The following is a 14,062-nucleotide window of genomic DNA, read 5'->3' as shown; positions in this document are numbered from 1 at the left end:
GGTATGCCTCAACGTCCCCTCGCGCCTTTTCGACATCTAAGACGACATCCGCAGTATACCGTGGTGTCTCTGGGATTGTTAAGCGGAAGTACACCGCTAAAAGAGCAGGGACTGTGCTGAATGCAACAATGGTGCGCCACACCTTATCAGCAACGACCTAACATCGCTCGTCGCACTGCGACGCTGTGGCGGCCGGTAATAAAGCATCCTTCGAAGCAACGATGCAAGCAAAAGAGACAAGCGCTGCTGATAGGTTGCCAAATCCCTGCCTATAATAGCAGGTCAGTACACCTCTGCCCCATTGAAGTAAGAGTTCTCACATGCGAAAACCGCGTTCATCAATGCTCCACGCTATTTTACCGTTGCAAACTCTGACGAGATCACAGATGAAAGAGGACAGTCGCCTCCGACACCAATACCCAAAAAACCCTCCAGAATATCAATGGACCTCGAAAGAAAAAGGCAGGACCCTCGCCAGTTATGGTTTGACCGAATATTCCAATCAATATAATGATCAATTCCAGGCCATACATTTTCTTCCTTCCCACCTTATCTGCGAGCCATCCAAAGATGACTTGACTAAAGACTGCTTCCGCTTTTGTCGAAAGCTTGAGGGCGGTATCTGCAGATGTGGGAATCTTATGACTTGGAAAATATACCAATCCGATGATGGCGGTGATGAAGTTTGCGCTGAAAAAGTCATAGGCATCTGTAAAGAAATCATTGCCAGCAACAAGGACAGCTCGCAGGTGGGAAAGCCAACAGGTGCCCTATCAGCCTCGGCCAACGACTTACGTCTCTGGTCGTGGATGTTTAACGTGGACGTATGACGAATGCTGGGGCTGGTATTGAAGACTGCTTCCTTAGGAGAGAGATCGTTTGAACCCATTTTGGAGAATTGTATCTTACTTTCACAGAAAATCCCGGAAATTTGTAAATAAGAGCATTTCAAGTTTGATAGTCAGCTCTTAATATATCATTTTGTACTGCTAGAACGAGAGAACTTTTGCTAAACGTCTCACTTAGTCCGCGCCAATGGCATATGCAGGTGGGTACAATCACAAGATCCATTTGTGTGTTGAGGTTGGAAGTCAAGCAAAAGCAAGTTGATCTCTTGTGCTGGTTACCTCTTCTTTAGCAGGGGTGACGGAAGCGTTCAACATGTGAGTGGGCGCTAACTGACGGATCAACTGGGGCGAAAATGAGCCGTGCATTACCATCTTCTCCATATGTGGCAAACTAGGGGCTAGCAATCGTGTCAACAATCGTAGTAATCGCTCCCACGATTTATAACTTTACCACAGAGAAATGAGAACGTACAGGGAGCACAGAGTGTACGAGATTGGCAAGCACAGTATCAGCCAGAAGAAAAATAATCTACTCCATTCCTTACCGATGCTGTAGCTTCATCTGGCGACTCATTATCTTCCATAGATCTATCAGCTCAACAAGGAAGTTAGTCATGCATAGCATTCCATCAAGCACACAAAAGTTTCAATCAAAGTGCTCGGCGCCCCAGGCTGATGGAGCTACTAGAAGTTTGTGAGAGTCGGAGCCAATAAACAGCAAGCACTGACTAAAGTCTCTTAACCCGAATTGTATTTAGCGCAAAACTATGAAAAAGATTGGGGAGTGCCATGATACCTATCCTCGCTGCTTAGTGTTGTACAAGACTTGTTGCATTGGAGCCCCAGCCCACGATTTGTCATTCCTACCACCTGATTTGCTTCCCAGAGCAGCTCGCCCTTCTCCCTAGGGTGAAGACCTGTCGCTGAGTAGAGGGAAACCGAATGCCAATGGCCCTTACACCTAGTCGACACAGAGCTAGTTTTTACACGGCGAGTTAGGATACCCACAAAGCCAGCCGTCAATTAGACGGAGGAGCTGACTCACCACCAGTCGTTGCTATCAAGGCAGAATCTCTCGACACAATGCCTTCTCGACTCCGGCTGATCTTGGTTGAGTCGGTGAGAGTTCCCACCATTTCGAGAGAGAAGTCTGGAGTCTCCTGCCATCCGGACCGATCTGTTTACCCAGGCTGATTAACTACCAAAGAGTGTGTTCTCTGACCACATAAAGACTCTTCCAGCGGCGCACCTCCAGGAATAAAGTGTGTGCGAAATACCCACTGGACCTTTCTTTTATTCACATGGACCGCACGACAGTGCAAGCTTTGCCTGCCCAGCATGGGCCTGGCATGGCACCTCGAATTTCAATTACAGTGAATAGTCCCATCCCTTCGACGCCGGGGGCTCTGAAAAGATATCAAATATTGAGGTTTGGAGCCCACTGCAGGAGCTCAACGGGGTGGTGAACCTTACGAGTAGGGAGCCGCTCGCCATAGAGCACGTTCAAATTAGTTTTGAAGGTGTACGTTTGGGGGGTTGCCGACGAGAGTCTCATTAACTTGTCAAATCGCCATAGGGGAATTCCGAGTTCACAAAGTGTCTGCAAAGCGGATCAAGGAAAAATCACAACACAAAAGTCAAGATACCAAGTGAGTCGCGGACCAGCAAGATAGGACCAGCTAATGATTTTCGTCCAGTTCCTGACACAGTCACTCGACCTGGAGAGTTTTGGAATATTAAATGCCACAGAGGCTGGCGTTTATGTATATTCCTCTCAGTTTTGTTTCATTATTTCTAAATGGGTGACCCCAAAAAGTGGGAGCTCTCCCAGACAGTGTCTTCCCCTTCCACCAACCTTTTGTCACGGGCCTATCTTGACGGACGACGCCGACGCCGACGCCGCTACCTACGCTCAACCGCTGATTGAGTACAATCTCAAAGTTGTAGCAGCTCTGTCCGGCTCTCGCGCAGGGAGAGAGACCACTAAATTGTATCACCAATTGGAGACCCCTATTCGCGCCGCCCATGAGGTATTCCCTCCATACGATACTGAAGACTGGTTCAATGGCTTTGTGACAAAACAAAGCCGTTCGCTTCGACGGTCGGTCTTTAGCTTCCAGACATACATGATGGATCTTACCGCTGTGGAGCCTTCTCCCGCACTGATCATGGAAGACCAACCATTCGAAGCTACGTAAATGATAATTCGGATCAGTGTCACAGCATCACGAAGTAACATTGATACCGGGGCGTTCGCCGTATTTCTGCACAGAATCGGGTTCAAAATCATCCCCGCGCTGCGAGCGAAAACGTTTTATTCCACTCAACCATTCCCGAAACTCCCTGTACAAACTCTTCTGACTGTGAACGGCCCTTATCGGCTCCATGACCAAGTCCTAAAATTAGAGCAGGTCGATCGATCCTTGACCTCTCGGCGACTCGTGGACACTAATGCTGGCGGATCAAGTAGCAAAGGATGCACCCTTGGGTCCACAATTGGGCACAACGTCCGTCCAATAAAGGAGAGCGAAACACTGCCAACACAGTGGCACAGCGAAATTTCCTTCCCCGTCAAGTTGCCCGACGACATTACGCCCACTTTTTGCAGCGCCATTGCAGCGAGGCAATATGGCCTCATCATTGTGCTGAAAGCGACTGGTGTGAGCGTCGGAAACTTCGTTCTCGAAGTACCGATCCAGCTAGCGTCTGCTCCGACCCATTCAAATTTGGCGCATTCGAGGGACTTTACAGATGAATTATTCGAGATCCATGATGCTCCACCACCAAAGTATATATATAGCTCAATCGTACGAGAATAATACGAAACAAAACATAGTTACTGGCAAAATACTGGCTTGTAGGTTGTGCAATTCACTTCTTTCGTCTTGTATTCAATAGCATTCATAGCTTTAGATAGTGTCAGAACTCTTTCGAACCCCTCCGATTATTGCCCTCCCGTCTTCGACCCTGACAGTAGGCCTCGCGGGGCTGAATTTGGTCTTTTACGCGTCGGGCAAGGATTGTTCGATGCAACTTGGAGGGTAGAGTTAGTTTCCTTCCAAATCAAGGGATCTCTGAGTTTATTCCTGCGCAGGGAACCGGTTTGGCAAGTCTCTGTGGTCAGGTATCATGTAGTCGTTCCCGGAAGTGACCATCATCTACGGACACATTGCAACTTTCTGGCATTGACGCTATAGTAACAGAAAAATCTTAGTCGTTGGTGCGTTCTGAGGCTCCTGCAATGCGAATAGCCACTTTGTGCCCAACCGGTCAGAATTGTATGATATCCTGGCCCTCCAACAAACTCTCGAGCTCGATTTTCAAATTTTTCCTCCGGATTAGAGTTGCTTCATCTTCCCCCGCCAAATGATGGAGTTCATCCTCATTAAGTCGTGCGATAAACTGAGGCGAGAGTGCCCATAGTGGTCCCTCCGGGGAGCATATCAGATGGTGATCCACCACTTGCTTGCAGACGGCATCTACAAACCTTTTGCGAGCAACCTTGTGATACGACTTGAGGATGTCGTGCAGGTCCTCAATGCTGTGCTGTTCGTTGTTGACATAACTCTGCACAGTGTCGGCAAGTCGGATCAGGGGCTCCTTCGATTCGTCATTCGTATGCCAGGATTTCAATTTACCCAGACGCTTCTCAATCCGGGACAGGCGCTGCTTCTTCAGATTATCGACGAAATAGTGGTTCAGTGTCACAGGAAAGCCGGACGACTCCACATTGACGAGGAAAGAGACGTGATCCATGGCGGTCTTGTAAGCCGCTTTCAACGTCGGTGCGATCCTAACCCAGATCCGGTCGCACACGCTGGTATCGGAACACACAAGGTGCAACAAGCTTTGGAGGAAGGAATGTATCCGTACAATGACATTGTACGTATGCGAACCAGCGTGATAGTGCCAAGAACTCGTCTGCTCCCGGATCAGAGAAGGCAGCAACGATGGGTTTGTCGTGCCAATTTCGAATCCTTTGAAGTTGCGATACGCCCGAGTAATCCACTCTTGCACAGACTCCTCTTTTGGGTGCTGCATCTTCGCCAATACGGGTTTCAGGGTCCTCAGCTCGGGATACTCTTTGTGTTGCTCCTCGAACGTCTCGTTCACAGCATTCTCTGAGTCGGTGGGTGGTTTATTGCCGTCATTTTCCACTGGCTCATCATCTGATGTGGAGTCCTCATCTGAGGAAAATCGGCGTCGTGACCCATGGCGGAACATGTTTTGAGAAAACCGTTCATTTTCTACCATGACAACTGTAGCAAGCCGCAAAGTTTCACATCGTTCGAAACATAGGTCTCGCCCGTAGTAGCCGTCGATAGCTTTTGTTGCTAGGGACTGGAAAACTGTCGAGATTTGAAGTAAGAACAGCCTTTGATCGGCCGGGCTGGTGCGTGGTGACCCGATGGAGTCGAGTTCCTGCTGGACCTTATCGATGCGATTTTCTAGATCAAGCATAACATCTGCAAAGGTGTTACGGGTCACCCCCACAAGCAGAGCGTTCAGCCTCTGCTTCAGAGCAGCGATGCCCACCCTATCTTTAGGGAGGGTGCTCCAAAGACCCGCATTGAAGAAGTCAATCTCATTCTGGTCACGCTCCGTCGTAGATGCTCCGAGATTGCTCTGACTTCTATTACACACCAAAGTGTACCCGAGGCCACGAACGTTACCATCTGCTTTCACCAGATCGATGATCTATAGAACGTTAGTGAATTTCACGTATCGCTGGAGCAGCGTACCGCCGATTCGGCACCGCGGTCGACGAGGTCGGGTTTCGTCAACACGCCGAGTGTTCTTGTCCGTTCGGGGTCGGCGTCCTCGGCCATCTGGATAATCTCCTGTGTGGCCAAGTCCACGTTTGCCGGTACCACAGCTCTGAAGACCGGTCAGTGTGGTACATCTGGAGGGTGACGAAGACAAACAATATTATGGCTCTTGCGTTGTTGAGGTAGGAAGCAACCATTTGTTTCACAAGGACCATATCTTCTTTTGTGGTTTGGCCCGGGGTTGGCTCTGTCCAGCTCTGTTAATCTATTTCACAACAGCGCCGCGTCTTGCTTACTTCTAAAAAGTCCGGGTAGGTCGATCACGCTAAAGTGTTCATGCTGAGGGCCTGCCATTTCGATCTTCAAGATGTCATTTGAGAAAGAATGCGACGAGTCCTCTGGGGATTGCCCTGCGGATGGGACTTCCATAATCTCGGCAGCCTAGGATTGAACTGAGTCATAAGACCTCCGAGAGATTTAGAATAAATATACCTCTTTCAGAACAGCGACGAAGTCCCGAGGATCAAACGCATCGCCATCTTGGCTGTACCGACGTGAAAAATCATGGATCCTCACTTTCTTTCGCTCACCAGGCTCCGACGAGGGGATGATGCTGACTTCGATACGCCTCGCCTGCGATCGTTTGAAGACAATCTGGGTGGGGAATCGAGTGCATAGGCCAGAGTCTCGAGGCAATGGTAGGCCCGTGAGGCCCTCGAGAACAGAGCTCTTGCCACTCGACTGGTCGCCAACGACAGCGAGCTATTGGGTTATGTGAGCCAGCACCTCCGACGAAGACGGCCTGAACTGACCACGGGCAGTGAGATATACTGATCCAAGCGCAATTCGTATAGCCTGTCGATTTTCTCCAAGCGCTTAGCGTCTTCGATCAACATCTCGATCGATGGTAAGGGAAACTGTATCTCAAAATTAGCTGGAGTAGCAAGACGAGAGAGTCAATAGAAGAAGACGGGGGTGAAGTACGTTGCCCTTATGTCTCGAGGTCCGGGAACGTTTCGCCGCAGACCTCTTCCCAGTATACCATCGTGACGTCAGCTTGGCAGGCAGTGAGACTCACTATTGAAAGTCAATCCTCTCTGAGGTTTAAGCTCTTCACTTTGACGGTGATAAATACGTTCAGACCACCCCATGTCCTGCCGGCTAGAGGTCGATGCTCAAGTCGGTGACAACAATGGCCACCACCGCCGCTGCGGCCGCGACCCTACCTATTCCCCTCGAGCTACGCTTGCGGCTATCTCGACTGCACGTTCGATTCAAGATCCGTGGAAGCGATGAAGCCGTTTCTGCTCGGGCTGACAGCGTATATCATTTTGAAGTCAGTGAGATGCCTGTCCTACAATTCGAAAGGTGAAGCTGATGAGGGTAGGAGCTCACCATCTTCGTCGACCGCTTCCTTCGAGCGACGCAGCCGGCTGTCCACAAGAATGGGCTGCCGGCACCCGGTGCATGGGAATTGTGGTCCGACGGTGTTCCATTGGACTTGGCTTGCTGGACATCGGACATTACGAGATCCAGCTTGGTGGAGATAGCCGCGAGTACCTCCTCAAGGAAGACCTCGATGGATCTCCTCACCATTCATCGACCAACAATGCCACCTGTCTACATCGATGTGCCACAGCCTGCAATCATTGGACTCCCGAAACGACCGTACTCTTTTGTGGATCTTCATCTTTTCAAACGCGCTGGAAATGGCAAAAAGCCAAAGGTCCATTTACTCAGGAAAATCCAAGTTGTCGCAGAACGGTCCCTCACACTCACGGACTTGCTGCGACACGTGGAGACATCACCGCCTCCAATCTATTCAGCGCTCATCAGAGATCGCACAGACGGACTCACCGGAACTGAGATCACCCCAGGACAATACGATAACGCCATTTCCTCCATTATGGACAAGCTTGACCTTGATGTGGAGATTGTCTTGAAATGATCTCCACCATTCTCATCCGGTGGCTGGGATTTTGGTGACTGTTCGGGCTGGAAAGTATCAGTCTATCCAAACAATACTTTAGAGTTCCTGAAGTTGAGGAGCTGTAAATAGTTCATTGGGTACTGCCAAGGATTAGCTGGGTACGTCATGTATTCGTTCGCAAGACGCCTCCACCACTCCATCCACAGTAATTGCTGCTGTTCCCCAAGAAGTTCTGTCTGATCTGTGCCTAGGACAAGCCCATCCCCGTCTCTAGCGCTGAACCTTTATAGATCGAATGTGGGTTCAAATCCAATGACATTACCTCTCGCAAAAATGGAATAAGTTACCCTTCACTCCATATCCTTGCCTCCCGAGACCGCAGGGGGTGAGGCGGCTGCAGATTTCTTCATTCTTGGCCACTGTAAAAGATTTTCTCCGATTCTATATTACCAGAAATTATCCGTAGCTAGAAAAAGGCGCCCTAAAGCCGAGATTAACCGCCAACGCTATTTGTAAGCGAACCAGGAAATCGAGTCCTGGCATCACCGCATCGCTGCCGGTTGTCTTTACGAAATATCCAGGTAAAGGTGCTCCTGCGATAGCCGGGGAACCCTTGCGAGAACAGCTCCCTCAGTGAAGTCGATGCAAATACTCTGGCTGGATATTTTGACTGCATCCCAGTCAACCCGGAGGCGTACCATCTCGACTACGAAGGATATGTAACAAGAATGCCGTTAGGATCTCAAACAGAGGTGACGATTCCACCCCATGCCTGATAGCTCTTCAATCTCGTGGCATCAGCCTCGCCCCTTGCGATCACTCGTGCCGCGAACTGCGAGAATTTCGGTGCTGTGTCCTTTTCCCGGGTTTCCACGGTGCCCGCCACGATGAGGTCCTTCCCGCTTTTGTCACCAACGTAGACTCTTTCAATGGTGTGCTTGCGGAATATGATGGTATCCCATGCGTGTCTCCGGCACGCCGCGATCGCTGAGAGAAGATTTTAGATTAGTTTGGGTCGTAGCTCTCCATGTCTTCAATTTCGAATGCTAGAGGAACGCGGATTGTACGCACCGGTTTTGCCCTTGAACGACCCCAATGGCGTCGATATGGATGCGTCAGGTGTGAACACTTCCTCCGCAAGCGGCTGCCCAGCGGCTGGGTCGACTTTATCCATGAGAGTGAAGAAGAGGGACATCAGGTCTTTGACCTCTGTCGAGACTGGTGTGGGTGGCCACTGGACCGCTTCCATCGTGTGAACTGATTCTATAGGCGAGCGATGATACCTGCGTGAGTATGGATCAAACTGTACGCACCTCCGTCCCCTACTAGTACTCATCATCTTGATATCTCAAGACCTTTGGAGCCCGGAGGTAAAGCGTGGAGGCGACCTTCGTATCCCCGTCATTCGGAGGCGGACGGTCCGGAGAGGTCGCAGCCCAGTCCATCGGAGCGGTGCATCTCTCTCGGTCTCAGGCCGACAGAAAGATCATTCTTGGCGATGCTGATAAAGCCCTCAAAAAGGTGATCAGGGCTCCGGGTATATATGCGCATATCTTGCATACTCCAGAACTACTGAGTGCAAGATTTGTAGTCCAGTTTCGCTCACCACCATGTCCGACTTCGACCATTGGGATGGGAAAGTGTTGTCACCGACCAGTTTCGCGCACGTGGTGCTACGAACGGGGAATCTGAAGAAGATGCGAGACTTCTACATTGGTTTCCTGGGCGGTCGCGTGGCGCACGAGAACGAATTCATCTGCTTCATCACCTACGACGAGGAGCACCACCGCATCGCGTTCATCGGAGTGCCCGGGACGTCGGCGAAAGTCATCACCAGCTGCGGCCTGGAGCACATCGCCTACAGCTATCCCAGTCTCCGAGATCTGCTGTTGTCGTACCGCCAGCGACAGAAAATTGGCATCCAGCCGCACTGGTGCGTGAACCACGGCCCGACCACCAGCATCTATTACAAGGATCCCGACGGCAACATGCTGGAAACCCAGGTCGACAACTTCGACACGGCGGAGGCGGCTGATGAGTTCATCAAAGGCCCATTGTTCGGAGAGAACCGTATGGACCTGATGCTACTGCTGTGTACTGTTCGTGGATGAGATTTACTAACCAGGTCTTGCTTTGCAGCTATCGGCACCGATTTCGACCCGGAAGAGCTCATACAGAGGATGCAAAACGGGGAGAGCGACAAGGATCTGAAGACGAGGATTGAGATCGGGCCAAGAGCACTCCGTACCGAGGTCCCGGCATGATGTTCTCGTCCAAGAACAATTGACGGAGTTCGTTCTTTCAGCCTGGGCCCGTGCGGAGTGCAAAGGTCGCCGAAGACACCGAGATAGGAAAGGGGCCCCACTCCCGCGATGTCTGCGGCTGGCCCAGGGCCTCACTACTACCAATCGACCAGCAATGGAGGTTTGAAAGCATTGGGCAGTGACAGCTCCACTTCCCCGCGTGCTGCCAGAGCGTGCTCAGTGCTCAGTGGCCACCACTCTAGTGCTCGTGCCAGGCGAAATCTGTGAAATACTGGGGCAATTGTGCGGGAGGAGCACGAGGGCAGGGTATGCGTGTATATGTGTCCGCAATCGAAGATTAACTTCATGCCTGTACCTTTTTTCCTTGTTGCTGGCTCTTTAGCTTCTTCCTTTCCTCTATCTATTCCCCAAGATGCCGAATGCCAGAGTGGTGCCCAACTGTCCGCGAGCCTGTCTTTACTGTCGCACGCGTAAGGTCAAATGTGACGGGACAACGCCCTGCAGGAATTGCACCAATAATGACAAGGAGTGCTTCTATCCACCGTCACAGAGAGGCAAACGAGTCAAGCCCCGGCTACGGGACTCGCTTGAAGACCGTATGGCAAGAATGGAGGCTATGATGCAGAGCTCCAGCTTCGTTAGGTTGCCGCAACTTCCTGAAAGCGTGGGCGGAGAAACTCAGTCGACCGCGACTGCAAAGACGACGACGACAACGACGACGACTCGCACGATCATGGGCCATCCTCGGCACGTCTTGGAAGAGATGTCGAGTCCGGGCTCGGAGACGGTCGCCGTCCAACCTAGGACGCCGGCAAAGATTCTGAATACACATCCTCCACCACCACCTTCCATGCGTACCCCTCCACCGTGGTCTGGACAGACTGCGACCATCGACTCGGCCTTCTCTCTCGACGACCGGAGTGTGGGCAACGATGACACGAACGAGTACACTTTCTCAACCCCGACGCAAATCTGGGAGCATCATGGTAAGTGGAAGCCTGCAGCGACCATGAAGTACAGATGCCTCGGACTGATCGTTGAACATACAGGTCCTGGATCATGGTTATCCCTGTGTTCGGAGCCCGGCGTCTCCTGGGCCGCGGAAAAGATTGGCGGCGAAAACTTCGCCAAAAGCGCCCAGAAACTCACGGCGGCGTGGAACCGACGATGGCAATTCGATACCAAAACCCCGACGAACAGCAACCGCGTCGACGGCAGTGAGCCTGAACCCGCGACGGCGTGGAAATACTGCACAGCGTATTTCGACCACTGCTTCGAGTCTGTTTTCGGCGTTGTCTACCGCCCGGATTTCGAGGCTCGTCTGCACGCCCACTTTCGGCAAGGCGGTGCGCCCTCATCCTCATCCTTACCGGGTGGCCGAGGCGGAAGCGGCGAGGATGTGGCCTGGTACGCCCTGCGGAACACGGTCTACGCAGCCGGTTGTCGGCAGCTGCTTTTGAAGGACGGTTCCACGCCGTACGCGGATGCGCAGGCCGAGGGGTTTCGATATTTCCAAAACGCGCTCGCCGTGCACACGGATCTGATCTACAGACCGTCGGGGATCGAAGCCATCCGCGCCGTGACGGCCATGGCCTTCTACGTCGAGGCGGCCGCCAACGAGTGCTTCGAATACATGATGTGCGCCAATGCCGTCCGGCTGGCCCAGGCCAAAGGCCTGCACCGACAACCGTCCAAGTCGCTGAACCTGTCGGAGAACGAGGCCATGCACCGCAGTTGGTTGTTCTGGGCGATCTTTAGTCTCGAGAAGCTGATATCCTTCCGCTCAGGGCGGCCCTCGGCAATCGACGACGACAACATCAGCTGCGAGATCCCCCGGCAGGCACCCCCAGGAAGCACGATTGATGTGAAGTTCTTCACGGATGCCGTCAAGGCCGCTCGGCTGGCCTCGGACATGGGCAGTCGACTGTGCTCCGTCCAAGCCCTGAGACAGAACCCCGCCGAAATCATCGAAGCAGCGAATGATATCCGTCGTAAGGCCGAGGAGTGGCGAGAAGGCGTTGGTGCCGACTTCCAAACTCCCGGGAAACCAATCCAGCTAGCCTTGCTGAGACCGAATATGCGTCCTCTCCACATCATCTACCTCCAGGTCATGTACTACTTGGGCATTCAATCGAACTACGCCATCTTCGCATTCCCTTGGGTCGGTTCGATCCTGGGCCTTGATAAGCACCCGCATTTCCAGGAGCAAGCGGCCATCAGAGCCACCCAGGTCGCCGAGGCCGCGCGCATGCTCATCCTCATCGCGAAGTCCATGCACATTGACGCCACCATACCACAATGGGCGTCGTTTTACTTCCCCCTGGCCGGTCTGACCAACTTATTTGTGTACATTTTGAACGGCCCCGATCAACCCTCCGCTCTCGCGGACGTAGCATTGCTGGACGTTGCGGCTGGGCACTACAGTCACATGGAATATCTAACCGCATCGCAGCGAGGATCTCTGTTCGCAAGGGAGGTCGCCTGTCTGGCTCGTGCAACGGTGGAACGGGCAGCAAATCGCAAGCAGCCCATAGACACTCACATCGTACCTCTCCCTCCGTTGACGGCGGCGGAGCTCAGGGATGATGGGTCTGCTCAGTCCCTCTTTCAGCCAGTGAGTACATTTCCTCTGCTCCTCGCATTCGTGGACAATCGTCCAAACTTCCAAGTGCTGATGACATGAACACAAACAGCCGGAATCATTTGATGCTGACCAGTTTGACATGGAGGGGTGGAATATATACTCCATGGTGCTCAACGACGGGATGCTGGCTGGCAATAACGTTCTGGGTTTTGCTCCGGACGAATAGGCAATGTACGGACTTCGCCTGCAAGGCCTGAGGCTACGACCCACTGGCCATGCTATAATGTCCTTGTATATAACTCAGATAGCGCTCTGGCCTATGACGCCATCTCGAGAAGCGCAGAAGAAGCGAGGCGGAAAGCCTTCACGCGGGTATCTCAAAGTGGAACAGGGTCCACCTTCGTAAAACAAAACGTAAATTTGACGAGATTGGATGATGCGAAGCTACGGAGGCCCTTGAGGAGGAGTCGTGCTTGCTGCCCAGTCGATGGGTCGATCGCTGAACCAAGGCCACTGACACTTGAGCGGCGTACTGTGTTGCTTGCTTTCGATTCTCGACCGGGAAAATCCATGGCTTGGTATGTTATTATCCAGCTCCGGCAGACTGGTTAGGAACAATCAAATGTGAAGCGGCCCGAGGAGCACACCGAAGCCGCAGCCATGTTTCGGACATCCCTTGCCGCCGCATTCAGTCTCGGTCCGACGTTAAATAGGTCTCTTGCAAACGATCAAACCGAAACAAGATATGATAACTTGGCTGGACCTAGGACCACGGAGATGTTATTCCCAGCAGGGAGAAATCTTTGCTCAGGAAACCTCCCAAGAGAAACAAGAAACCAAAAAAAGATGAGTATGACCAGCGGCCCTACGGGTAGCACTGGCGCAAGACCTCGACAGCCACACCGGTTCATCACCACCAACAATGGCGAGGGCAAAGCCATCTTCTCGACAACCTTGCCCGAGGTCCCCCCATCCCGCGACCTCCCGGACGGGATGCGCATCGCCTTCTGCTACGGTACCAATCAAACGCCCCCCGACTTCACCGACGAGAAGGACATCGGCGCGTACGAGTCTCTGATCGCCAACCCCCCGGGCATGGTCCTCCCCCACGGCTGTGTCGCGCGACTGATCGACCTGCCCCCGGGCCAAGAGACGGCCATGCACCGCACCATCTCGCTGAACTACAACTTCCTGCTCCAGGGCGAGGTCGAGTTGGTGTTGGATTCGGGCGAGACGAGGCGGCTGATGCCCGGCGACATGGTCGTCCAGCGGGCCGTCAACCACCTGTGGAGGAACCTGAGTGACACGCAATGGGCGAGGTGGAATGCGTTTGGCGTTCCAGCTATCCCGGACCAGAAGTTGGCGCTGACTGAGTCTGGGACACATGGGTCGGTAGTTGAATGCCAGGAGGAGGCGGGAGAGACCATCTAAAGTCAACAAGACTACTGTAACTATCGGAAAAATGAAATACAGTTTAATGATTGGAGCAGCTTTTTTGGTTCCCATGTCAGACTCCTTGCAATCTTGCAATCGATCCGGCATCAGATCTGCAGATAGAGCTGTGTGAGAAGGGGCAGGAAACAAACTCAGAGTCCATCGCACGTGAAGATGACCCAAGCAATCGCACACTGATCCATAGTGAATCAATCACGCCCCCCTTTGGTCCC

General features: G+C 52.4%; 5 protein-coding genes across 5 annotated transcripts; 3 read left to right on the top strand and 2 right to left on the bottom strand.

Moving 5' to 3' along the window:
* Nucleotides 1-380: 380 nt before the first annotated feature.
* PV07_00855 (uncharacterized protein) lies at nt 381-889 on the bottom strand (the record flags this gene model as incomplete). Its single annotated transcript, XM_016387341.1, has 2 exons — nt 381-709; nt 796-889. 2 exons carry the CDS (start codon nt 887-889, stop codon nt 381-383), a joined length of 423 nt encoding a protein of 140 aa, XP_016254269.1.
* A 3,059-nt stretch (nt 890-3,948) lies between these two features.
* PV07_00854 (uncharacterized protein) lies at nt 3,949-6,513 on the bottom strand (the record flags this gene model as incomplete). The annotated part of the gene is made up of 6 exons (XM_016387340.1): nt 3,949-5,546; nt 5,591-5,726; nt 5,774-5,864; nt 5,914-6,058; nt 6,110-6,379; nt 6,430-6,513. The coding sequence occupies 6 exons, from the start codon at nt 6,511-6,513 to the stop codon at nt 4,119-4,121; spliced, it is 2,154 nt and encodes a 717-aa protein (XP_016254268.1). The 3' UTR covers nt 3,949-4,118.
* A 296-nt stretch (nt 6,514-6,809) lies between these two features.
* Nucleotides 6,810-7,630, top strand: PV07_00853 (uncharacterized protein; the record flags this gene model as incomplete). The annotated part of the gene is made up of 2 exons (XM_016387339.1): nt 6,810-6,953; nt 7,005-7,630. The coding sequence occupies 2 exons, from the start codon at nt 6,810-6,812 to the stop codon at nt 7,563-7,565; spliced, it is 705 nt and encodes a 234-aa protein (XP_016254267.1). The 3' UTR covers nt 7,566-7,630.
* A 1,507-nt stretch (nt 7,631-9,137) lies between these two features.
* Nucleotides 9,138-10,158, top strand: PV07_00852 (uncharacterized protein). Its single transcript, XM_016387338.1, has 2 exons — nt 9,138-9,617; nt 9,687-10,158. The coding sequence occupies exons 1-2, from the start codon at nt 9,158-9,160 to the stop codon at nt 9,809-9,811; spliced, it is 585 nt and encodes a 194-aa protein (XP_016254266.1). The 5' UTR covers nt 9,138-9,157; the 3' UTR covers nt 9,812-10,158.
* A 260-nt stretch (nt 10,159-10,418) lies between these two features.
* PV07_00851 (uncharacterized protein) lies at nt 10,419-12,621 on the top strand (the record flags this gene model as incomplete). The annotated part of the gene is made up of 3 exons (XM_016387337.1): nt 10,419-10,797; nt 10,861-12,425; nt 12,505-12,621. The coding sequence occupies 3 exons, from the start codon at nt 10,419-10,421 to the stop codon at nt 12,619-12,621; spliced, it is 2,061 nt and encodes a 686-aa protein (XP_016254265.1).
* Between the last annotated feature and the right edge of the window lie 1,441 nt (nt 12,622-14,062).

This window comes from Cladophialophora immunda (genome assembly GCF_000835495.1).
Source record: "Cladophialophora immunda strain CBS 83496 unplaced genomic scaffold supercont1.1, whole genome shotgun sequence".
Taxonomy (NCBI): domain Eukaryota; kingdom Fungi; phylum Ascomycota; class Eurotiomycetes; order Chaetothyriales; family Herpotrichiellaceae; genus Cladophialophora; species Cladophialophora immunda.
This window is presented reverse-complemented; position numbering and strand designations above follow the sequence as displayed.

Excerpts from the sequence above, each read along its gene's own strand:
- PV07_00852 (XM_016387338.1), top strand. The coding sequence starts at position 9,158 with ATGTCCGACTTCGACCATTGGGATGGGAAAGTGTTGTCACCGACCAGT. Across the intron at positions 9,618-9,686 it reads CCCATTGTTCGGAGAGAACC|CTATCGGCACCGATTTCGAC; the intron begins GTATGGACCTGA and ends CTTGCTTTGCAG.